The 26,890-nt window shown below is 40.0% G+C and overlaps 1 protein-coding gene across 9 annotated transcripts in view; it reads right to left on the reverse strand.

Annotated features, from left to right (window-relative positions):
- Positions 1–8,061: 8,061 nt before the first annotated feature.
- The window catches only part of FBXW11 (F-box and WD repeat domain containing 11), a 127,810-nt gene continuing 108,981 nt past the window's right edge, over positions 8,062–26,890 (reverse strand). For 8 of the 9 annotated variants that reach the window (XM_030572033.1, XM_030572034.1, XM_030572030.1 and 5 more), the window contains 7 exons: positions 26,473–26,591; positions 25,203–25,452; positions 23,799–23,917; positions 22,434–22,544; positions 21,055–21,133; positions 19,286–19,474; positions 8,062–10,593 (listed from right to left, as the gene is read on the reverse strand). In XM_030572033.1, coding sequence (XP_030427893.1) covers positions 19,313–19,474; positions 21,055–21,133; positions 22,434–22,544; positions 23,799–23,917; positions 25,203–25,452; positions 26,473–26,591 — 840 coding nt within the window. In that variant the 3' untranslated portion in view covers positions 8,062–10,593; positions 19,286–19,312. Of the gene's footprint in view, positions 10,594–17,624; positions 17,781–19,285; positions 19,475–21,054; positions 21,134–22,433; positions 22,545–23,798; positions 23,918–25,202; positions 25,453–26,472; positions 26,592–26,890 lie in introns of all 9 variants that reach the window. The other variant, XR_004001545.1, reaches the window with a different exon arrangement.

Here is a 26,890-nt window from a genome sequence, read left to right on the forward strand (position 1 = left end):
AGGTAAAAGAATTACCTCTGTAAAATCGGAATGATAAAGTACTTTACAGAATAACAAAAGACTCAAGAACACAGAGGATCTCCCCTCTAGGCAAAACCTCCTTTTTCACAAAGGAGAAAACAAGCCAAAAAAAAAAGCAAACTAATGCATTTCCTTGCTAAATACTTACTAACTTTATAGGAGCTGGATTGCTTGCTTCCTTGATCTGTGTCTGGCAAAAGCCCACAGAACAGACACAGCCTGTCTCCACCCCAGCCCCCAGGTTTGAAAGTATCTTGTCACCTCATTGGTTCTTTTGATCAGGTGTCAGCTAGGTTACCTGAGCTTCTTAACCCTTTACAGATAAAAGAGGAATTAACCCCTTACAGGGTAAAGAGGGATTTTATGCTACCCATAGCTGTACGTTTATGACAGTAGCATAAAATACATTCTAGTTATGTTATATATACACACCACTACCCTGATATAACACAAATTTGGATATAACGCGGTAAAGCAGTGCTCCGGGGGGCAGGGCTGCGCACTCGGGTGGATCAAAGCAAGTTCAATATAGCAGGGTTTCACCTATAACGTGATAAGATTTTTTTGGCTCCTAAGGACAGTGTTATATCATGGAATTGGTGTGTACATATATACACATTCATAAGCATAAAGCCTTATGGGTGGCACCGTCACAGTAAAGAATGTTGATGGAAATCGTTTCAAAGAAAATTTTTTGTTTTGCAAAGAACTACCAGGTCCTGTGACTGGAGAGGAAATTTTCAGTGTGACAATGGCCTACCTTGAGGAAGGAGAACTTCACAGTTTGTATTGATGGGATAGCCTCTATGACTGGCTAAGTGAAGGCGTTTGTAAGCAAGGTAAGTGAACAAAACCCAGATGTGCTGGTGACCCACTATTTGCTGCACCATGAAGCTCTCATTGCCAAAACACTGCCAGGTGAACTGTCTTCTGTGTTAGATAGAGCAGTAACGATAGTGAACTTTATAAAATCGTGGCTCTTAAAATCACACCTTTTTTTCCTTCTCATGTAAGGAACCGGGAAGAGAGCACCAGAGTTTACTTTTGCACACTGAAGTATGCTGGCTTTCCCATGGAAAAATTCTCTCACGCTTGTATGAGCTGAGAGAGAAGATCAAAACGTTCCCAGCGTTGGAGAAATCATGTACATAGACTTGATTGCTGATATGACATGCTGCCCAAAACTTGCTTACCTGCAGGGGCGGCTCTAGGTATTTTGCCGCATCAAGCATGGCAGGCAGGCTGCCTTCGACGGCTTGCCTGCGGGAGGTCCCTGGTCCCGCGGATTCGGTGGCATGCCTGAGGGAGGTCTGCTGAAGCCACAGGGCCAGCGGACCATCGCGGGCTTGCTGCCGAAGGCAGCCTGCCTGCCGCCCTCGCAGTGACTGGCAGAGCGGCCCCGGTGGCTTGCCGCCCCAAGCACGTGCTTGACATGCTGGTGCCTGGAGTCGCCCTTGTTGAACTGTTGTACTCTGTGTGGTTTTATGATAAATAAACCATTCAGTGTGGGGAAGGAGTAGATTTCCCTGCATCTCTGCTGTGCATTTTGCCTGCCTTGAGCTTTCATTGTTTATTATTTTAATTTGTAGTCCTATTTTAATACTGGCTGGTTATACTCCAGCCAACCTTGTAAAATCACAAAGAATTTGTAACTCTCATGAGCAGGCTCATTTTTTTTCATTACTTCCATCTTGCCTCATGATGAAAATTATTTTGTAAACTGTTTTTCAGGTGCTAAATTAAACTTCTGCTTACCTGGCTGATATATTCTGCTACGTCAATGAAATGAACAGGAAAATGCAAGATAGAAATGAGTATGTTATGAAAGGTAGGTAACCATTTTTTCTTCTTTAAGGGCTTGCTCGTGTAAATTCCATTTTAGGTGACACAAGCAGTATCCTCGGAGGTGGGCTCAAAGATCACAGTTTAGTGGCTTGTAATATTGCCCTGCTGAAACCAGCATTGTCCCTGCTGGGTAAGCGTGTAATGGGATGTAAAAGTGTGGACAGATGACCAGGTGGCTGCTCTACAGATGTCCTGGATAGGCACTTAGGCCAGAAAAGCTGCCTTCGAGACATGCCCCTGGTCGAGTGGGCGATAACAATCACTGGGGGTGGCACCTTTGCCTGATCACAGCAGTAGCAAATGTAGGTGGTGATCCAAGGAAAAATAATTTGAGCGAATATCGGATGACCTTCCATCCTGTCGGCCACTGCAACAAATAATTGTGTTGACTTGCAGAATGGCTCGGTCCTTTCAATGTAGAAGGCTAGTGCCCTCCTGATGTCTAGGGGATGCAGCTTATGCCCCTCCTCCAACTTACATGGCTTTGGGGAAAAGGCAGGTAAGAAAATGTCCTGACTTGTATGAAACTGAGAGACCACCTTGGGCAGTTGGGTGCGGCCACAGCTTGACCTTGTCTTTGTAAAAGACCATATACAGGGCGGTTCTGAGGTGAGCACCCTAATCTCAGACCCAGTGAGCGGATATTACTGTGACCAGCAATGCAACCTTCCAGGACAAAAGGAGAGAGCAGGAAGCCAGAGGCTCGAAGGGGGGGGTGGTCTATGAACTGTGACAGCACTAGATTTGGATCTCACAGAGGAACAGGGTCCTTGATGTGCAGGTAGAGCCACTGAAAGCCCTTGAGGAACCTGGCAATCATGTCCTTGGCAAAAACGGATACCCTCAAGCAGCGGATGAAAGGCCAAAATAGCGGCCAAGTGGACCTTGACAGATGAAAGGGATAGGCCTTGGAGCTTGAGATGCAGCAGATAGTCCAGGATTAACTGCAGTGAGGCCCTCTCAGCCCAAATGCCTTTATCAGGCCCTCTCAGCCCAAATGCCTCTCAGCCCAAATGCCCCAGCAGGCGAACCACTTCCATTTGCCCAGGTAGGTCACTCTGGTGGAGGTCTTTCCGCTGCCCAACCTGTTGGACATCAGTCGAGAACTGCTGCTCCTGCTTATTCAACCATGCAGCAGCCAATCTATCAGGTGCAGCATTGCCAGGTTCGGATTCAGAAGACTGCCATGGTTTTGAGACAGCAGGTCTGGCCGGAGAAGGAGTGTAACGGAGCAGTCCCCAAGAGGTCCAGCAGTGTGCCAAACCAGTGGTGGCGCAGCCACACTGGCGCTATGAGGATCACTTCGCCCTGTCCTGCTTGATCTTCATGAGGACTCTGAATTAACAGTACTGGGGTGAAGGCATAAAACAGAGCCCCCGACCATGGGAGCAGAAAAGCATCTGACAGAGAGCCTCTGTTGATCCCCTGAATTGAGCAGAAAACGTGGCATTCCCTGTTCTGTTGAGACGCAAACAGGTCCACTTGGGGAGTTCCCCCACTTGTACAAGATGAAGCTGACCACTTCTGGACAGAGGGACCACTCATGATGAGATGAGAAGGTGCATGATCAGCTTGCCCTTAGATGCTGGGGTCTTAGCCAAGTCTGCTGCCTGGTGTGGTGCCTACAGTGCCGGTTTGTGTACTTGTTCTTTAGCTGCCAGGGCCACTTCACACAATGAGGGCTCTTGGAGAGACCAGGATCCCTGAAGCTGGATCCCTGGTCAGGCTGGAGGGGTCTGGCCTCCGTGGTACCCCCGTGAAGCTCTAGGGCAGGCACATGGTCTGATATCAGTCCTTTGCCCAAAGCCCTTTTTCCTTCTGGTGCCAGGGAGCTCCTCTTCTTTTCCTGCTTCTTAGGCACCAGTGAGAGGGAACAGTATCAGGTGGACCCCGGTGCCCAGTGGTGCACTCCGCACCAAAGCTGAAGTGCTTGGCATAGGGTCCAAGTGGGAGGGCTCTGATGGAGGACAAAGCACAGCCTCCATGAGGAGGGACCTCAAGCAGATATCCCGCTCCCTTTGGATTCTAGGTTGAAAGCTTTTACAGATTTGACCCTTGTCCTTTCTATGGGAATACCTGCAAACACTTCAAGCAGCTGTCATGGGGGTAACAGATATCAAGCATGGTTTGAAGCCAGGAGAACAGGCCTTGCCCAGCTCCAGGATGATATCCCAGTCAGGACTCTAACTACCAACTAACCTAACACTTAACTTAATGGCTGGCTAAGTACCTACAAACTATATACAAAGATGATAAAGGCTGTAAAGAACCACTAACGCTCTTGCGATCTGCAAGACAAGGTGCTCCAACCAACCGTCATGAGCGGTAAGAAGGATGTGAGAAGACGCAGGGTCGGCGGCACCTAACACACCGAAATGAGTGCAGCATTCAAGGGGGCACCACAGCTGACCCTACAGATACCGCTAAGGCAAACGCCTCTGACAACTGTGCGCGTGGGCACACACACCCCTACAATGGGATCGACTTGTGCAAGCACTCGAAGAAGAAAAATACAGCTTACACAGAAGTTATGGGCAAAATTACTGGGTGATTACTCAGTGAATCCATGGCCTATGGGATGCAAGTATGTGATCTCACTGGCCCTCTCTCACCTCAAAATTTATGAATCTATACGAACACTTGAGATCTTCCTGTACATATGCAACACTAGACAATTTATTAGACCTAGAAGAGTTTGAGGCGGCAGCCCTGGCTGTGAGTTCCCCCTCTGAAATTTATCGTCTCTCAAATATCCACATGCAGATATAGCCTGAGTGCCGGCTTTAGTTTATTTAGTTCTGATAAGGAAGAGGGTCACATTAAATACATTGATCAAATTCTATACAAAGACTTGATACCGTTTTAGCACAGATCAAACTGATGGGTTAGGGACAGGGCCATGTTAATGAGCAGGAAGGACTATCAGGCAGTCACTGAATAATTTACCCCTTCTCACTTTACAGTAAATATTCATATACAAGTTGCCCTAAACATCTCACTGGATCCCCAGCTATTCTACCACATGAAAATAAGCACATGAAGAGATCTCCTGATGTGATGGATCTTTTCCTTTGTTTTTGGTCCCAGTAGAACTTTCCTGGGAAGTGGACATTCTGAGCACTACATTTATATCCCCCACCCCTCCTTTTTTTAAAACAAAAATCAGTCACAGAGACCTGACCTATTTAAATCTGCATTGCCAGAGTAAGGGAAGTTCATCAAAATCTCTCTCACTGAAATAAATCTAGCTTAGTAAAGATCTGTTTCCTAGCACCTTGCTGTGATGTGCACTATTATTTAGCTCAAAATTAAACTTGTACAGTAGCCAACCTCAGGTGCTGGTGACTTGAAATGAGATTTATGGGAATTAAACTTAAATGAACAAACAGTGCATTGGTCACCAAAGCCAAGTATTCTTTGTTTGATGGTCTAATTCAGGGGTTGGCAACCTTTCAGAAGTTGTGTGCCGAGTCTTCATTTATTTACTCTAATTTAAGATTTTGCATGCCGGTAATACATTTTAATGTTTTTAGGTCTCTTTCTATAAGTCTATAATATATAACTAAACTATTATTGTATGTAAAGTAAGTAAGGTTTTTAAAATGTTTAAGAAGCTTCATTTAAAATTAAATTTAAAATGCAGAACCCCCCAGACTGGTGGCCAGTACCCGAGCAGTGCGAGTGCCACTGAAAATCAGCTCACATGCCGCCTTCGGAGCACATGCCATAGGTTGCCTACTCCTGTTATAATTGGAAGCCTACAGTTCCAATTCACAACTCCGTCAGACTAGACACTGAGGGCACTCTGTTTTCACCTGCAAGTTTCAAAAATGTCTTGGGTCACAATACAATTGTAATAATTCACAAATACACAGCACCTTTCATCTCTAAATTCTTCACAAACTATGTACATAAACTGCCTCTGAATGCAGCCAATTCCAGGGTGGCTGTCTGCTGATCAGTAGATAAATTAGTGCACGGCACACTTGAGGTGGAAAAGACGGAGATCAGGGAAACCACCTTGGTCATCAGGCATCAGAGGATTTTTAATATGTACACACAGCAGATGGGATCTTGTTTTCAAGATTAAACCCACACCATCATCCTAGAACTCTCACAGTAAACTGCACATTACCCATCTTTTCCCCTGTGGAACAATGGTGTTTCTTATATTGGTATAATCAGGATCTCTGAAAAACCTCCCAGCAATGAACAGATGGATCTAACAGTGATCTAGTTATGAAAACAGATCAACAGCTGAGACTTGTTTTTTCCAGAGGTTATCAAGGAGCAACTATACACAGTACCTAGCAACAATGAAATTTGACAAAGGAACAAGTGGGGAAGAAGTGGAGGGGGAAGAATCAAGTCCACGCCTACTATGCAGTGTTTGTTTGTTTTAATATACAAGGCTAACTCAGACCTTGAAACTGCATCATATTCAGTCTCCTTTCCACCCATTTCCAGATGTTCCTCATTTTTGGCTGCACGATGCCCCGTGCTCTGAGCCTGATATTTTGGGCCACTATTGCTGCATCATGCATAGCACAACATATCATTCTCGATTATGGTAAGAAAAAGAAGTCAAGAGGAATCCTGAGATCATACAAAGGTGTGAGCACACCAAGCAAAGATGATGATGTCTTGACTAATTTAGTACAAAATTATACTGGGAACAAGGCAGACATATCTGATGTTATTTTGTATCACAAATAGTTCTGACTGCAAAGAAAATCGAAGGCCTCCCTAGTAAGAACGAGATATACAACTTTTTGAAGAAGTTTAGTCTGAGTGCATCTAGACCTAGAAAGTCTTACATTCTAGGATTTTTTTTTAAACAACAAAACAAAACAGGAAATCTCACAAGCTTAAAAGGCTTAGTCAGATAAGGTGACAGACTTTCAGACTGATTTAGAAAAATTAGTGTTTTGTGACCTTTTACTTAGAACCTCTAGTCTAGAATGAGCTAAAAACATTCAAAATTATATACATAGGGGACCACTTCCCTTTCATTGAAATACATCCACATTGAGAGAAAGTCAAGAGTTATTTTGAACATTATCCAATAGTCACCAGGATGGGACATGAAGAATAAAGTTACCCAGCTGAAGTTATAGGGGGTAATTTAGGGAGATGGTATGTTATTAGTGAAACTAGGATCTAGCCAGGACACTAGTTTTAGAAAAAGGTTCACGGTACCTTTAATAACCACTGAGGTTATGGCTTCTCCTTTTCAGTCTTACCCCCAAAATGGCACCACCTGCAGAACAGTGATCCCCAGTACCGAGCACAAGTATAGGTAGGAAGCTTGTACAGTATTATGCCAACTGCACAGATACCTCTGTCAGTGGTGAATTAACTAACATTCAATACTGACCAGCCATACAGGTTAAATTTCCAACTTTCCACAACTTTGTATAAGGTTTCTTCCAGGTTTCTCTTCTCTTCCCACACCTTCTCACTCACACCAAACAGCATAGCTAATTTACAAGGTTCACAGCAGGACAAGGCTTCTGTGTTGTTTTTGGCCACAGTGCCACCACAATTGGACATTGTGAATTGGCAGCAAGCAAACTCTTATCTCTCTACTGATGCCACAGCTTTAGTAGAATGTGCTACAGATTAGAGCCCCCGATTGTCACCACAGATCCACCAACTGCTTGAGAACCCATCAGAACTCAGTTGACAATTCTGTCACTCCATGAGGCAGAGTAGAATCTTAGTAAAGCAGATATGTTGAGTAACTTTTCTGATCATGAGCACACTTTAAGTGCTGCTTGTGAACCAGTTTGGGCAAGGAATAACTGTGTTGAACTAGGTAAGACTCTGATCTGTAGCTAGTAAACAACTAAAGGGAATTAAGATAAACATTTTAGAAATGTTTTAACACGTTCCAGGCCATGCAGTTGTGCCCCGCATACGCATGTTTCAAATTCTAAAGTATTGGCCTTCGGTCTTATACATCACACCACTCCCAAGTCAGCACTGAATTACTACACATCACTATTATTGGTTAGAAGCATTGATGTGCTAGAAAAGTTTTTTATAAGGTAATACAATAAAGTATAGGAACATTGTATTAAGAGCATTAGCTTGGAATTAGCATTGGAAGGTACTATGCATTATGCTTGGATTAACTAATGCATAATACTGACATTGGGTTAGAGGACATTACTTAGCAATTTATTGGACAAATGAAGTTCAATTTTTTTATTAAGCACATTCCACGGTACAAAGCTTTAGATCGTGAACAATATCTGTACAATTTAACAGTTTCAATCAGCTGTTCATACACAAACTTTCCAAACGGGTCATTGGCAAACATAATTACAAGTTAGAATTAGACTATCCCAGTGCTTTGAAACATTAATATAGCAGTAATGTACAATTGCTCAATTATGGTTAGCAAAACAAAGTCCAGAGTGCAGCCAGGAGTCCCAGGAGCCAAGTTCCTTGGGTGCCAATCACAAAGTCCACTGCTATGTTACACAAAGCACAATCAAAGAAGGTGAGACTGCATGTTCAAATACCATTATTTCCCAAGGAAAAACATGAATTTAATCTTACACATGCATAAAAAGGGACTCCATTCTTCATAAACAAATAGCTGTTTCTTCAGGGCTGCAACGGATGTCTTTTTTTAAAAACAGTTTAATATTAAAGCTATTAGATGAAAAGGGTAAATTAAGCCACTTTCACAAACTACTGCCAAGCTTACCAAAATGTGATCTTACAGACGCTTATCGAAACATGATATCTTCTGTACTTCATGAGGTTTGATCATCTCGAAGAAATAAATATCTTTGTAGTAACAAGTTAAAGGGAATTTCCTAACAAACACTGATCCCAACACCTCTCTCTCAATGGAATAGAGGACTAACTTTAAGTTGTACTCTTCTGACATTTCAGTAACATCTGATGTGTGCTTCATTCTGAATTTGCCTGACATGAAGGTGGATGACATCTAACCACAGCTGTTGCACTGGAAGTTTAGTATTAAATCACTGGTCATCGAAAGTATCACTGACATTCTGTAACTCCCCTCAACCAAAAAAGGGAAAATCTGAAACCAAAAAGTGCTGCCAACAGAAGACGAAATACACAACAAATGACGATAGAGAAATGACTGGCTACATATCTGTGACAACATATTTCTCCCCCAGGACAATAGGTATATCTTACACACTCTTGGTTTTAGTGCATTTTCAAACTAAGCATTAAAGAAAACTACTGAAAACTGTAGTCCTACATGGCAACTTAATAGGACAATACTATAAAGACGGCATTTATCTGGGTCTTGCTTTCACAAAGAGAAATATGATTAAATAAATGTGACTGTATAAATTAGAAACAGAAGAATCACGACAACGTAAGAAGGAACTACTAAGACATTTCCTAATAAGGACATGCTAATGAAGGGAAACATTGACCATGGCATCACAACAAGGTCATAGTGTAACAGCTATGGGTAAGTGATCTTAAATTCAACTTTAAATCTGGTCATCACAGTACTTCCTTGAAGGGGCTTCTACCTCGCCTCAGTTGTTACAAGTTACATATTTAAATAAATGTAACTTTGGCTGATGGCATTTTTTCCATTGAGCAGCCAAACTAATGCTATGGAAGGACATCTGTAGGCATGTGTGGCAACCTACTAATTAAAAAAAATGTTTTGTAAATACTGCGGCACAAAATATAAGATACAGAACATAAATTAAACTTTAATTTTTAAAAAGGTTAGAAATTACATTTTAAAATATGTAGTTCCCATTAAAAAAAATCCTAATGAATACTGAAAACTTCCTTTTGCAAAGAAATATTTCTATGTAATTCATATTAATCCCTTCAGTGCCAGTAGTTAGAATGTCCTGCTGCCAAGTGCTAACACATTTTGTATTAGTGTGTAGTGTCAGGAGATCCTGACTTCTAGCACCTGGAGGTTAAACTGTTATGTACATTATATCGACATGCTTATACAGTATTTGAAATTATGAGGCAAGCACACATGGAAAGATTTTACTATACCAAACGTTAGGAAGAGTAGGATGGTTGTATTACAGAGCACAGTTAAAAGAAAAAAAAAAGACGTTGCTATACAACTAGTTTAGATAATGTAGCCTGATTTACAGGTAATGTTTAAATTAAAAGAAAGTATTGGAGCAGAAACAAGTAAACTGTAATCCAAAAATATTACTGAACCATTCAGAAATATTTCTAATAGTCCAACGTACACCCCTATCAAACAAAACAGGCTCTGAATTTGTCATGAAGTCTAAAGGAGCATGGTGACTTTGAAAGCAAAACTCTGTACATTCTGGGTATGTGTTTGGCACCCAAATTTCACTGCAGAATATTTTTCTTTAAAGTCAGACAAAAGTGCAAAGCAATATAAATTAGGCCAAGTCCTTTCTTGACTTCTGATTTATTTCTGGAAAACAAGCCATCATAGTTCAGTTTATATGGACAATTTACATATGAAGCTTTGGATTTTTCACTGCGGTGAAGAACAGGCTTCTGATTTTCATCTACTTGAAGTCAGTGAATTTGTAGTAAATTCCTTAGAGGAGACCTCTGGGGAATGAAAGGGAGCAGGAAAGATTAAGAGAGATACAGAATTGCGCTGCTTTGCATCTACACAGCATCTATCACCAATTCTGACTTTAGCTGTGAATCAACATCTTCAGGCATGTAGTAGCCAGATATCCAGTAGTTCAAGATTATGGAACCCTGAAAAAGATAAAGACAAGCTGGAACAATGGAAACTACAATCAGGCCAAGTATAATCTATTATTTGTAGACATATGGCAGAATCATATGGTATCCATCACAGAACCGCCTCCCCCCACCATGCACTCTGACCACACATGAAGGCATTGGCATTATTTAGACACCTTGTTTTAGCAGGCTAATCAGTTGAGCACATACTCCTTAGATCGTAAGTATTACAGGAACCAGGGTTCCTTTAGAATGATGCAATCAGTACAGGGTATGTCTACACTGCAATTAGACACCCACAGTTGGCCCATCGATCAGGGTCCCAGGTGCCTACATCACAATTAAAGAGACCCTTAGCCTGAGCCCTGCAAGCCAGAGTCAGCTGGCATGGCCAGACACAGGTGTCTAATTGCAAAGTCGACATACCCTTAGAGGCTCAAGAGGCGACAATACCACCACTATAGGGCATCATTTTAATTCTACTGATTGTGGAACCTGGACCATACTTGAAATCAGATTTGTATGCGGACTGGGATCCGCACCTTTTTAAGCTTTTGAAAATTCAGCCCTATAAACATGAATTAAACTGACCTTTTCCTTACATGTGATATAAAACAAAAGTCTTTGCTAGGTCTTTAGGGACGGACTGGCAGGGGAAGACGAAGAAGTGTAGTAGTTGGCACAACAGGCCTCGTTCCAGGTTGAAACTTATCTAATGGAATTTCAATCTACTCTTAACACACCTCAGGAAACAACCCTCTTCTTCTACACACCACATAACACTATACAGAAGTGACCTAAATGTTATCCATTTTCATGAAAAATATGCATAGGTTATATTTGGTTGGATTGAATTTTTAATCATAGGTCTAAACAGTTGCACTGGGAAAACTGGTTTGTGAAACCATTCACCTTTTTGTTTAAATCAATCCAACCATATAAACTATCCTTTATTCTATTTTTAATAGGACTATCAAGTTCAGTTACTTGTTATATTTATATATGAAAAAGAAAGACTTAATGATCTCGAGAAATGAGCCCACAAATCAGATTAGAATATTTCCACAAGAGCTACCTTTTCACACAGTTATATGATTACACTATTTGATTAAACAGCTTTTCCAAACTGAAAATTCTTACTGTAATTAAGCTTAAAATAATTAAATCTAAGGTTAAATTTCACTTTCCATGCCCAAAAAACATGCTGCAGACTTTGATGAACTGCTCTATTCATGAGGCTTTCATAGCTGAAAGTTTAAAGCATCTTCCCCCCCCCCCCCAAGTGCTTAAATATAAGAATATTAGACTATCATATGGTAACAATTTTTATCATGTTACAATAAACAAAAGGAATTCAGCAGAAGGCAATAAAACTTTCTTATAGCCCCCTGCCAGTGCTGTCAAAAATGATCCACTTTGAAGAGGCATATACATTCGGAGACTAGTAAAAATGGGTACAAAGCTTCTTTTGAGAATGTAGAGACTAAAAGTGTTTGGGAGCATATACAATTGTTCCATTAAATATCATAATAAAATACTGGATATTTTACAGTGATTTTTTATGTAGATTTATGTTTTTGAATTATGATTATGAAAAAAATTCAGGGAAATGACATTGTGTGGTTCCTTCTATCCAAGAAACAATTATATAAACTACCAAGACCAGTCAACTACAAGGATATGCAGCTTTGCATGTTTTCAATTCTCTGCATAATATGACAAGTTAGACATATAAACTGCTCCAAACTGTGTCAAATGTATGGAATCTGCAGGGAAGTTGGTAACAGTGCCAAAAAACATTTCATTTTGCACTAACAAATCTTAATGTAATCGAAGTGAGTTTGCAAGTGAGAGGGCAAGAGAAAGAGTGAAAGTCAGTCATGAGACTGGTACACTGCTGACCAAATGGAGTAAAATGCATAGGAGTGGATTGAAATAAACTATACTGGACTTTTAGACGCCTAGGTAGTTATACTTCTGACTGGCATGAAAAATAGGACAGTGCTTCCAGGATTGGAAGATAATACGGCATAACCCTCCCAATCATATTTCTGCACAACCTTTAAGCCATTCAAAACTATCTATACCTTGTTGGGGGGGGATATATATATAATTGGTACATGTCAACTGGTGTATTGTTTTATTCTGTCAATAACAAAGTGTGGTTTTCCCACCAGGTGGCTTGTTCTAAAGGCGTCAATCAGAAAAAAGGAAATTGTTTCAGCAGGGTGTAAATCACATGGTTAGCATTTGCAGTCCCCCAAATATTGACCCACGAAACCTGTAATAAGAAAGTTGCCCTGTTTATGGTGAATGCAATTCCTTTAGGCTTGCTATAACTCCCATTAAAGCCAATGGTAGTCTTTACCTATTTTAATAGGAGTTGGATCACATCCTTAGAGGCTCAACCAGTGGCAACTTTAGGTAGGCCAACACCATTACTGAAGGCACTGCAGTAATATTGCAGCTATTCAAACAAATATTAATTTTTAAACACTGTAAGCCACAGGTGGGCAGTGCTGACGGAACTAGCTAATAGGGGGCTCTGAAACTGCCCATTCCCCTGGCCAGGCTGACATTCCTTTTACGCTTGTTGCCTACCTGGTACACATAATGAATTTAGCAGACAGAGAAAACTAAAAGTCATTTTCAGACCTCTGGTCTTCTCTTTTAAGGAGAGTGTAAATAGTCAATAAGCGAGTTTTATGCATGCCAACTTTTAACTGTCTTGCAGCACAATTCTTAATTTCTCAAAGCTTGTCCATGAACGTCTACAGTTTCCTTTAGCCTACATTTAACTTCTTCTATATTACAGTGTTTAGATGATGAATATTAATTTAGAGAGGAAGTGCACAGAAGATAGATGTACTCAGATTAATGAATGGTGTAGGAAAGGTAAATTGGGCACTCCCATTTAGAGACAGCAGAATTAAAAAGACCGTGTGCGCAACCATAAAACTGTCATTTCTTAATTCGAGTGACTGATTTGCAACCCAATTTTCTCGCCTTTTTAAAAAAAAATTTTGAACATTTTTGTTTTCTTTAACGAAAAAGGTAAAAATTTAATAGCCATGCATCATCAGCAGATTTGAACAGTGAGCGTTCAGCACTGCAGCACACACTGCTACCATCTGAGTTACAGGTCTGTAACAGGAAGCAGGAGAAGGCTGTTATCCTACAGGAGATGGAATGCTGAGTCCTTGGTGTTGAGGAAGCCCAGCCTGCCATAGCCCTCTTTCTGTCCTTCCCCACTCAGGAGACAGAGAGCTCCAGACCAATGTGGTACCCCCAGAGGAAGGGAAATGGGTCACTGGGTTCAGGTGGATGAAAAACCAACCTCCCTCTCTTTGGAAAGTTCATGAGATCTGTTATTAGTTTAATAAGCTGCGCACATTTTCCTGAGGCATGCAAGTGAGAACTGCCATTTACATTGATTTACTTCTCAACAAAAGCAAAATGGAATTTCATTAGGCAAAGAAAAGATATTTCACTAACAAGAAGGCTACCTCCTAGAAAATATCAAAGGTCTTCTGCAAACAATGAAATAATTTGTGGCACTCATGATTACAAAATATCAAGGCCATGAGCTTAACAAGACTTGAAGAAGAAATAGACATTTATATGGAATGCAGTGTTGGTCCAAGGATATATTAGAGAAACAAGGTGGGCGAGGCAATTTTTTTTATTGGACCAACTTCTGTTGTGTAGCTTGAAAGTTTGTCTCTCTCATCAACAGAAGTTGGTCCAATCAAAGTTATTACCTCACCCACCTTGTCTCTCTCGTTTATATGGACAACGAGACTATCCAGTTACATTTGATAGGAAAACACTTTTTAAGAGAGAGAAAACCTCATGATTTCGGGCATAAGCCACACTACTACAAATTGCCTCTGGTAAGAAAAAATTTTTCCTATGGGCAACTTACTCCATAATTGTACTCTGTGAGGTGTCTGACTTTCCTCTAAAGCATCTGGTACTGGCCACTGTCAGAGACAGCATACTGGACTGTACGGGCTTCAGGTCTGACCTGGTAAGGCAACCTCTGTTTCCAAATCTCAACATTCACTGCTATATATAGTAAAGTGCAACTGTTGGCAACCACACGGATGACATAAGAAAAAGACTCCATTGATCTAGCAAATGGATCTACAGCAGAGTTTTTACCCAGTATATTTAGACAAAATATATATTGACTGTTGCAGAGAAATGGAAACAGTCAAACTTCATGAGAGTCTCTTCTGATGGCTTCAAAATCATTTTTCCTAACATGCATTTTTTCCTTTTGAAAACTTTACTACTGGTGGCTATCACAGGGAATTGTCATTTATGATGAACATTAGTCAAAATGGCATACATCTCAGTTTCCTGGAGACCGATGGGCAGTGCTGGCTAGTCCCAGAAACAGAAATATAAAAGCCTCAATGAGGAGCACAATTTAACTGAACTCTAAAAGGCTCTAATCTAGTTTCATAGAAATGTGCAAGAATACTTTTTTCAGTGTTACTGTAATTTACAAGCATGCCTCCATTATATAACAATTTCCACATGACGCATTTTAAAGTGCTATAGATCATTAAGGTTCACAGCACCCAAAGAAGGTAGAAGTATAAAGAAAATCTTGGCGTACAGGTCACTGTGTTCTCTGACAAAGGGCAGATCTGCTCTGCAATAGATGTGCCCTGCCTAAAGGAAAATCTCTTCTTTCCATACTACTAATGCAGAAAGGGGCATAACGTGACATGCTCAAATTCACACAGAGCTAGCAGAACAGCCTAGGACAGAATCTTTACGCTGCTCTCCATTGAAATAAATGGTTGAACTCACAGCATCATCCGGACAGCTCTGAGCATTTCCCAACTCCCAAGTGCCCTTCGTCTAGTTACTGGATCAAGGTTCCTCACACACTATGCGATAAGCTTTAGGATCTGAAAGAATCCTCTGATTCTAACAAGAAAATGTGTAGGTAGGAAGCATAGCACACTGGCCAAAAGCACCTAATAAAAATTCTAATGGACAGTAGTTAAAATTAATGATAAAAACATTTGTTATTTTTAAATTGTACAAATTTTTACATTTTGTGTAACTTTAGAACCTTTGGTTTAACAAACAAACATTCTCAGCAGGGTGGATAAAAATCAATGATTTTTTAAAAAATAAAATTGGATTTTTTTGATAAAATGTTTTTTAAGGCAAAAACCTATCTAAAGATAGTTTGAATTAAGATACATTATAGCTCAAAGATTTCATCATGGAATAGAGATTATAAATTCTAATTCTATATTATTCGAAATATATTTATGTAATGTTTAAGAAAAGTATTGTAAATGAGTTCCAACAGTTCAAGGATTAGGGACCCAATCTTATGTGGATCCAGGGGCTTCTGTATAGATGATTTAGGTTAATCTTTCTGTCTACCCAATGGGGCTCAGTGCTCAGTCTAGAAGATACCATCAGAGATGCTTAGTTTTGCAGTTATCAAACTGTCGATTTGGGTCTCCAGAGATAACATGCTTAACAGCAAAAATGTATGTTTGTTTGTTTATAAATAAATAAATAAAGGTGAGAAATAACAGACCTCAACCCTATTGTTCCTCTGCAAATGTGTACACAGAGTCAATCCCTTACCTCTCTCTCGCTCAAAGTGCAAAGTTTCAAAAAGTTCAATGAACAGAAGATTGTTGGGGGTGGAATAGATCTGGACAAGAAGTCTGGAGATAAATGTGAGAAGGGAGGGACAGGCAGTAGAAACAAAAGTGAAACTGTTTGAGCAGCCTATTCCAGAAGTCTTGAAATCTTTCTGAGCGTAGCCTTCATTGATTTGAGATCTACCATACCATTCTTTCACTAGAAAGGAAAACCTATAAGGGCAGCAGACCATAAAAGAGACCCAGTTTTGCAATATTTTAATGAAGTTCCTCTACCTGTGGATAAGAGAGGCATACGTGCAAAATGCAAAGAGAGCAACAAAGAAATGCAAGGCCTGGTTGCCCGAATGAAACAACATCATGAGAAGTGATCCTTCTCAGGAGGAAGCTGCATTGATGATGAAAGGAACATGTCTGAACATGCAGCATCTTCAGGTTGGTAAACTTCTTTATTTCATGCTTCTTTCTTAAGGACTGCCTGTCTTCCTTCTGGACTATTCTTGAATTCTCATGTTTGAGCAAAAAATATAGTTGTTACTCTGTGGAACTATCATTTTAGATGCAGTTGTGATAAAAAATAAATAGCTGAAATAGACAGATCTTTTTACAATTTCACCTTTAAAGTACTACTGAATGTCAGTGAATACAATGAGTAACACTAAATGAGCAGTATGGTCGTAATAATTAAACAACTGCATTGGTCTGTTTTGTTTAGGAGAATCCATCCTCAACATAAAGGATTCTGAAGACTATCCACCTTCAAGATCACCATCATTTTCTATAGTTTCAGAGTTATCTGCCAATGATAGCGTTTCAGTCACGTCATGTATGTCACATAGCCACAGTATATCACCTGCAGCAAAAAGGAAAAAATAAAATCGCTATCATCCAGAAACAACCATAGATAAGTACCAGTAGATTACAAAAAATAGTAACTGATGAAAAAAATTGCCCTGTTTGTTTATGCAGCAAACTCTCCTTTCCAAATGATTGAGACCCCACACTTCATTAACATGGTTCAGTCATTAAGACCAGGATACAATCCACCCAACAGAGCAGATGTTGCAGGCAAATTACTGGATAAAGTGTATGAAAGAGAAATTGAGCAGTGTGCAAAAGGTCTAGAGCGTAAAATTGTTAACCTGAGTCTTGATAGGGGAGTAATGTCAAGATGATCCTGTTGTATATGCTTGTGTGACAACAGAAGAAGGGAATGTCTTCCTTACAGAAATAAATGATACATCAGGAAATGCACATACAGCAGAATACTTACAAGTAGCAGAAAAGGCTGTAACAAACTGTGAAAAGAAATTCAAATGTCTAGTATGCAGTTGTATCACAGACAATGCCTCAAATGTATCCAAGATGAGAAGAAATGTATCCAAGCTAATAACATACGATTGCAGTACTCATTTGATGCTCCTCCTAGCCAAAGAGTTCAGTGTTCCAGAAATAAAGGCTAATGTTGAAATGTTGAACACATGCTGAGTACCCTGAAGCCTACTTCTGTAGTCCTCAACAAAATGCAGGGAAATGGCTGTTTTACTGCTGATGCTATTGAAATTTGGAAGGAACGGAGTGAGATCTTAAAAAGAGAAATATGCAATGACAGAGTTAAGTTACAAGCATTAAAAAAAACAAAGGGGACAAGCACTATCTCCAGCTCATTTTCTTACAATTATTCTCAATACTCAGTACCAGGGTCAAACCTTAACTGCTGAAGAAGAGGAGTTGGCTATGACATGGACATCCAGCAATCATCGCTCCAAAATGCCAACTATAATAAACTTCAGAGCTAAGGGTGAACCATTCAAGAACTAGATGTTTGCTGATGATGTTTTAAAGAAAGTCACACCAGTGAACTGGTAAGTCACTTAAGGACTTGCATTCAGAGACTGTTGAAGTGATTATCTCACTTAGTAGCAGTAGCTTCTTCTGCTGGTGTAGAAATAATATTTTCTTCCTTTGGACTAATTCATTCCAAATTGAGAAATGGTTTGGGACCTGAAAAAGCAGGAAAGCTTGTTTTTCTTTTCCAGGTTATGAACAAACACGAAAATGAAGATGACTGAGTTAGCTGCAGAAGCCAATATTTTAAGTTTCTCATGTTGATCTGGCTGACAGACGATTTAATTTGTTTTTTTAAAATTCATTTAACTATTTTATTTACAAACAATTTTAACAAAAACAAACCTGATTTTAAAGAACTTGAATGTTTAAATTATAAAATGCATATGCTTGTTTTGTTAAAATACTATAGGTTTGCTGTTGAAGAAAAAAAATCCAGAATACACAACGTTATTGTTTTAGTTAAATAAAACAATTTAAATGTTTGTCTGGTGATGTTCTTCTAATACAGCACGGCAAGAAAATTCGCCAAATATTAATGATTAACCTGTTGAACTGGAGATAGTTCACCTCCCAATGACTTCATAAATATCTGCTTCAATTACCTTTGGTAAATGAAATAACCAAACAATCATTCATTTTCTGATATAGCTGTAAAACTAATCTGAAAACTTTTCAAAATAAATTACTTTAAAAATGTAGTGTGTACCTTCTAAAAATAAAACCTACATCTATCTCTGAGTTGTGAAGAATATGTATTAAGATTATAACTAACAAGAATGCACTTTTATGTAGAAATCCATGATTAAATCAAGTCTTCCTGACGTGATTTAAATCAAACCCACCCTGATTCTCAGTTTGAGATTTATGAGAACTGAATATCTTTTTTAACGACCTAGTTATAAATTCTTACATTTCTCAATTGTAAATGTGTTGCAAAAATATAGTGGTTAGTACATCAACTATCTGATTAGAGGCAGCAGGAACAACAGTGAAGATGCAGAAGATGAGTTAGATACTATGATGTTTTGAGTTTTAAGAACCAAAGCCTGATACCGCAACAAAGGCTTCCTGATCCAAACAGCACAGCATCAACAGCAGATACATTAGGAAAACTCAGAGACAGCTGATACATAAATTACTAAGACCAGCACCAGGCAAATGACAGTGAATACACAAGTACAGAATACATTTAATATAACAGAGTTTACCTTATGAGGCTAGTAAAGTGCAGACTGTTATCTGGAGATGTAAGTGTATGTTCTGGATGGAGAGCGTGTCTCATTCTGGGCACTGGGTGGCACATTTAAGAAATCCCAAATCAGAATTGTGTCATCATGGGAACTACTAATGATCTGAAATTCATCAAACTGGAGTCTAAACACACGTCCTGAATGTTCCTATAAACAGTAAGAGTTCAGTTAGTAGGCCTGGAGATGGATCATCTTTCACTATTTTCATATTCAAACACTGATTTGGTCACAAAACTGGATATGAAAGTTTTGACTTGCTGGTCAAGGTTCATACACAGGTCTGAGAAGAATTACTGCTATTTAAATAGTGAAGCAAATACAGTGGCTTCAATATAAAGTTTGTGTAGGCCATGAATTTTACTATGAAGTTAAGAACCAGAGAGATAAACGCTGAGAGAACTACAAGCCAACTGGACAGACTGCCAACTGAGAGTAAGCAACTTAAACAAAAAAAGATTTGCTAGTGCTGACAAGCTGTCAGGGTTTATCTGCTGCACAATTTTTTTTTGTAGGTTAAACAGTGCTGCTACTTAAAGTATTGTGCAGTCCCCATAAAGCACTTGATTAGCCATTCCAGGCCCAATTATTTGTAAAAGTAGGCAGAGTTTCAATACGCGCTCTTGAGAAAGAATTTTAAAAGTGGCCCCTCTAGAAACTGTTCGCAGAAACAGTAATACCAAAATGGCACCAGGACTTTGCACTAGTACAGGACCCTGCAAAAGTCTGTACTTGGCCCTGATGATCCACCACAGTAAGTGATGGCATTGTACCTTTTAAAAAATGTTTAAAAGACTGGCCAAAGGTGCCATACTGATAACCCAGTGACTGGAGTCTGAAGTCAACACATACAGTAATTGAATTATACTCAAAGAATAAGAGGTCAGTGGAGTCCCCCTGCCCATTCAATACTCGATCTCTATGCCAAGACTGCTGATAAGGGAACCAATTAGGGTTTGGGCTGTGGGCTCTTCTGCAGGAAGTGGACAAGCTAAGATCGTTTCACATAAGCCATCAAACAGATACCATGTAAGCAATGACTTCTGGTCACTACTGACTCAGATAAGGTTCAAGCTTTGAATCTGGAGATGAAATGCTCTGTATAGTCAATGACCCATACGATGAGCTACCCAATCTCCCTACTATTGCCATAAATCAAAGCCTTTATTTAAATATATAAAAAAAAGCAGCTAAGGTAGCCACTTAAAATATGGTAGTCATCTTTGAAATGGTTAGAGTTCCTATGGTAATCTCACCACAAAATCCCCTCCCTTCATCTATTCTTTCCATTTTTACAATTAGGAGAAAGGGTTAAGGAAGGCTGACAGTATTCCAAATTGTTTCCATTTAACAGAAGTCTTTATTTAAAGTCAGTGGTACAATATTTATATGATATTAAAATACCACACCAGAAAACAGAATGATTTGGATGCAATGTCATATTGATTACATTTTTAGACCATTTGAGAATACCAAGCCGGAAGAGCTTAACAGCTCAACTTTATTTCTATGCTCAGAGTCAACAAGAATTCAGTGCACAATGCAGCACGCCCAATCCTCTTTGTTCCCAGCTCTGGAACAGAGCAGAATTTGCAGAAGGTGCTGAATTTCTTATCAACCCCAAGCCACTCAATGCAGTTGCAATAAAATTTAACATTAAAATGTCCACTTTTGCCAAATATAAAATAGTATTATTGTGCAAAACCCGAAATGTATCAGTATTCACATACCACCAATGTACGCAAGCATAGCGTGCTGGCTGGGGCACGAGGGTCAAGAGCAGCTTGCAAGTCCCAAACTTTAATTTTGCTATAAAATTAAACAAGAATGTTGGTTATTTTATTACACTAGAAATGTTACTTCAATTATAAGCATTGCAAAAACATTTGAATCAACAGAAAGCAAATGTTGGAATCTCCCCAACGCTAACCAATTAGCAATAAGACAATATTAGCATATGACTAAAGAAATTCTAAGACTAAGTTTGTTGGGGACTGAGATTGTCTTGTGCACAGCAACTAGCACAAGGGGGCCTTGATCACTGATTGGGTGTGTAGGCACTGCTGCACACATATATACACAAATAGAAATATTCACTTCTGCATCTGGGGAATATTTTGCATATTAACTTAGAACTGAGAAGACCTCAAAGCCTAGCATACTGCCGATGAAATGCAGAGAGAACAGCCCCTGGGAATCTGTTTAGGATCACAGATCCCAGGAGAAGGATAGTTATCAAAATTGCCAATTCAAGTTGAAAGGAGTTCCTGACTTGCCTTCAACAGCACTATGCTGTTCACTTGAACTACAATTCAGCCCAATACCACAGGTGACAAGCTAACAAGGAGAATAAAAGCAATGGGATAATCCATGTCCCTGTACAGTTTCCTTGAATTCACTCAATGTTAAGCCATTTTCCTTTACAGGTGGTTCCTGATGCCCTCATAGCAGCCCCACACCACTAACTTTAAGGCTCCTATCAGAAAACAGAAGATACTGCAGCCTCTCTGCTGGACTGTGATGCTGCAATTTCAAAATTTTGTGAGCTCATATTTATATATAGCCTCAGAATACGAACAGTTTCAGTGCTGGTATCTAGGAAAGAGGCAGCCAGACCTGTTGGGAAGCAGGGAGTTTCTCAAGGGGTGATGTTTACGGGGAGGAAACAAAGTGAAGTGTTTATTCAGAACAGACACTACTTAAGACAAGCTATCTGTCCATTCTAACCAGCTTGAGCTGTACAGCAAAGCCATATAAACTTGATTAGTAGAATACTTAATTCTTCAGGGAGCTAGAGCTATCTGCCTACTCCTATGAACAGAGTTAAAGAGCCCTAAGAACAAGTTACTGGAAGGAGCTGCAGAATAAAACAGAATACATAATATTCAAAGGCTACATTCAGGACATAGGTAGTCTGCATTATTGAAATCTACAGAAAGTGGGCAACACCCAGGTAAATGTAGATCTGTCATAACCAGATCACTTAGACAACAGGATGCAAACCAAAAGAGAATCCTCATTGTGTGTGTTAGGGACAAGAACTTTCAAAAGCATGCTTTACTAGGATATACAAGAATAAACTTTCTCAAAGTGTGTTTGAAGTACGTACCCGTCATAGGCTCCACTAACAATTCTCTTGTTATCAAATCTGATGCATCGAACCAGTTCTTCATGGCCTTCTAGTACTCTTAAACAGGCCCCACATTCAATATCCCATAACCTTAAGAAAACAGAAGAAATAGATCTTTGAGAAACGCTCGTGTGACAATAGCGCTCCAATACACTTACTCATGCTGCAATTTCCATTTTAATATAATCTTTATTGGGTCTCTGAAAACTAAAACCATACTATATTGCGAAAAGGTACACCTGAGGCCCCTGCACGCAGTTCCCAGAAGGGAGTACACTGCCACTCAGATACGCTCCTAGTCAGTCTGCCCCACGGAATTGGCATGATCACTTTCCAAATTAAATGCATTTTAAAAGTAAAGGCTGGAAGCTTGTGACTATTTCAATATGAATGAAGTTGATTGCTGAATCCATCTCCTTTTTTATTCTGCAGATAAAGCCATGTGTATCAGAGTTACACTTCTACCCCGATAGAACGCGACTTGATATAACATGAATTCGGATACAACGCGGTAAAGCAGCAGGGAGCCCCGGGCCCTTTAAAGCACCATCCGAACCCCGCTGCTTTACTGCGTTATATCTGAATTCATGTGGAGCCCTGGGCCCTTTAAATCACTGCATGAGCACCAGTGGTGATTTAAAGGGCCCGGGGCTCCCCATAGCAGCTGGAGCACCGAGCCCTTTAAATCCCCACTGGGGCTCTGGCAGCCAGGCTCGGGCAGTGATTTAAAGGGCCAGAGGCTCTGGTCACTGTGGGGAGCCCCAGGACCTTTAAATCCCCACCAGAGCCCTGCTGCCAGAGCTCCGGTGGGGATTTAAAGGACCCGGGGCTCCCAGCAGCGGCTGGAGCACTGGGCCCTTTAAATCACCGCTATGGAAGCCAGTCCAGGCCAGTACGCCATACTGGACTGAATCTGATATAACGCGGTCTCAACTACAAGGCGGTGAGATTTTCTGGTCCCTGAGGACCATGTTATATCGGGGTAGAGTTGTATATGTAGCAACTGAAACAATTTGGTGCTTTAATTGGACCCCCAATTTCTCTACTGATCTTCAGATCAATAGACTGTATTAAGATGTGGGATTTGCAAATTACATTTTTAGATGCTGACATCAGCCCAAAAGTTTGTGAGCTGCACTTGCTTGAGTATATGTTGTATGTTACCTGTTCCCTCCTCAGCAATGGTTGTCTGTTCTAATGCTGACAAGACGTATCAAAAGCTAAATGATTACTGTGCTATTAAACTGTAAGGCAGGTTCAAGAGACCTAGAAAAAAAATCCCTTCTTTACATTTGCAAATGCACACTCTCTCCAATACGCTGTTAGCAACTGTCTTCAACCCACCTAATGGTGTTGTCTGATGATCCACTCACAACTAGTCGATCCCTGTACTGAAGGCATGCAATGCCACGCTTGTGCCCATTTAGAGTACGAACAAACTCACATGTACTTGTACTCCAGACCTATGGAAAAAATTAAAAACATTCAATTTTGAGAGAGCTCGAGGTTTTATACATTAAACGGAAATCATGCTCAAACTTCATTAAAAAATCAGGACTCGAAAGAAGAACTTTGAGGGGAAAGCTGAATGAATGCTTAGATTGTAAGCTCTTCCGGGGCTACGACCATCGTGTATTTTTTATTTGTACAATGTGCATCACAATGGGGCTCCAAACCCAGCTGGGTCCTCCCAGCACTGCTATATATCTGTTCAAATTGACTAGATCATCTTAAATTTAAAATATTAAAAATGTTTAAACTTTTTGTAAAGCAAGTAAGCATTGCTTAAGTAATTTTAGAATTCTGACTGAATTTAAACGTTGGCTGGTCAGCAATCACATCACAAAATGACAGACTTCTAGACACAAAAGACTAGTCTGAATATCATTAACATATATATATATATATATATATTTTTTTACCACTGACATGACCAACAATCTACTGTCTATTGAAGACAAGACCAGAGACACTTGACTTGCGGCTGAGAGAAGAATGTTCGGGGGCGGAAAGATGCGGTTCAATGTTAAATTAATTGTTTAGAATCTTTGTGCATTTTTTAAAATAAGTTGTATTTAAAGTTGTAAAGGTTTTAATGGGTCATTTTCTATAAGAATAAAGTACCTTTGGCAAGTGTCAGACATAACTTTGCCAGAAAAAGTTCTTGGCACAATCTAAACCAGCGGTGGTTCTAGGGAAGGAGGGAGGGATGGAAATATCTTTGTTGTATAGTAAGTTTGGGGTAACTAAGATGATTGGGCGGTCTTCAAACACAGCATTTTAATCCCTCAAACATGGCAAAATTTGGTTTAGTTGCTGAGAAAGTATGGTGGGGAAAGGTGGCTGCCTATACATTTCATGTCTAGAACAGGATTGCTAATTTATAGAAAACAAATCATTTGGAAAAAAGCACAGAAAAGTGCCATGCTTAATTTTCTAGCCAATTTCAAGACCTAATCCTGAGTAGATTTTAAGCTTTTTATAACTTTACGATAGAAGTCACAAAAAATGTTACAAGTCAAGTTATTTGCATAAAGGCTTTAACATTTAACAGGAAGTGACAGACGAATGATAAAGAAATAGCCACAGAACTGCTCTCACACACATTTGGGAATTGGATTTTAAGCACACATTCAACAACTCAATTTTTCTGAAGTGGAATTTTTTACACTTTTGGGCACACATTACAAATCAAAATTATTAGTAGTTTCCTGAGTAAACAGAGCAGGGCTCTTTCTGCCAACTTACTTTAATGGTCCTGTCACCTGACGCAGAGACAATATACTTGTCATCAAAGTCTACAACATTAACAGCAGCACGATGGCCAACCAACACACGACGCAAAGTGATATCAGTAGGTGATGCCATATCCCAAACAGCAATGGACCTGTCCTTTGAACATGTCACCATTAAGCCATTACTGAAACGCAGATGAAGCACTGCCTCGTTGTGATGAATCAGTGTGTTCAGAACTTCGCCTGTGTTTACATCCCAAACTCTGTGGGGGGAGGGAAATGAAATTTATCCTGAATTAACTGAGATGACTACACACATTACAAACAGGGAATGTATGCAATGAAGAGTGGTCTGTTAGTCTGAGGGACAGCCCTTCTCAATCACTTTATCTCTCTGGCTGCCCAAAGTTGCTAAGTCTCATGGCTTGCTTCCAGAAGTCATTTTAACAGACAAAGGGGCTTACGTATAAAACCACAAATCAAGCAGAGGCTGACAATGGATTACACCGAGGACTGGCAATGAGATATGAATCTTTTACTTATATGAAAGATGCCAGTTCAAGTTCAGGTCAGCAGCAACTGGACGTTACTGCCATCCCATAGCTGTCCACTAGCTCATGTGAAACAAAGATGCGGTAATCTCCCCTCCATTGGTAGTGCAACGGCATCCACACCACAAAAGAGACCATAAATGACTCTCTCAGAGATTAAGAACTCATTGGACATGGAGAATGAAGACTCCTCCAGGCAAAGGCAATGCAGAACACTCCAAAGAAACCTGCAATGACTTTGACTGTGCTGTACCTGGGGCGAGCATTGCCGTTGTCACTACAGCCCCTTTACTGAGCATTAAGATCACACAAAACTTTACACCTAATACAGGAATGGCCAGCGATCAAATGTCAGTATCCTATCATCAATGGTGGTCAGATTTTTCAGAGGAAGATGCAAGAAACTCTAAATTCGACAATTATGGAATACCCCACCCAGCAGAGAAGTTTCTTCCTATCCCAGTCAGATGTTGGCTTATGCTCTGAATCATGAGGGTTTATAGTCTTTCAAAACTTTTGAAATTCAAATCCTACAAGTATGCAACTCTAAAGCTTGGGGATGCTAGAAAATACTGCATATAGTCTTTTGCTGTATCATGTGTCTAGCCCTTAAAGGCACAGTACTATATTTGTTTTGTGGAGTGGTCCTTATGTTTTAGTACTTGCAGCAGATTATTTGTTTTGTGTCCCTACCCCAGACTTGAGTTCATTGGGCTAATACTTGAGGCTCACCTCACTGTAGAGTCCGAAGATCCAGTTACAATGACTCTCTCGTCATACTGCAGGCAGAGAACAGAGCCAGTGTGCCCTGTTAATATTTTCAAACATTCCAAGCTTGTTTTATCCCAAATCTGTCAAAAACAAAGATAAGGTTGAAATTTTGGCTTTCACTATTGTGAAGAGAAGACCAGTGGTGGCAAAGAGAATCCATGAGCAATCCAGCATGCACATTCTGCTGCAATTTCCAGGTGTGGGGCTTGAGCCTTTGCTTCTGTTTTTATGTTCTCCTGCCTTGCCAAGGAGACAAGCACATGCTTGATCTATGAAACTGCCAACCATGAGAAAGAAGTTTGTCGTCCATAAGGAAACATTTTGTAGGGAAAGAGCAGAAATTAGCAATAATCCAAACCATTAACAAAACCATAGGATG

This window comes from Gopherus evgoodei, chromosome 8, assembly GCF_007399415.2.
Source record: "Gopherus evgoodei ecotype Sinaloan lineage chromosome 8, rGopEvg1_v1.p, whole genome shotgun sequence".
In the NCBI taxonomy this organism is placed as follows: Eukaryota; Metazoa; Chordata; order Testudines; family Testudinidae; genus Gopherus; species Gopherus evgoodei.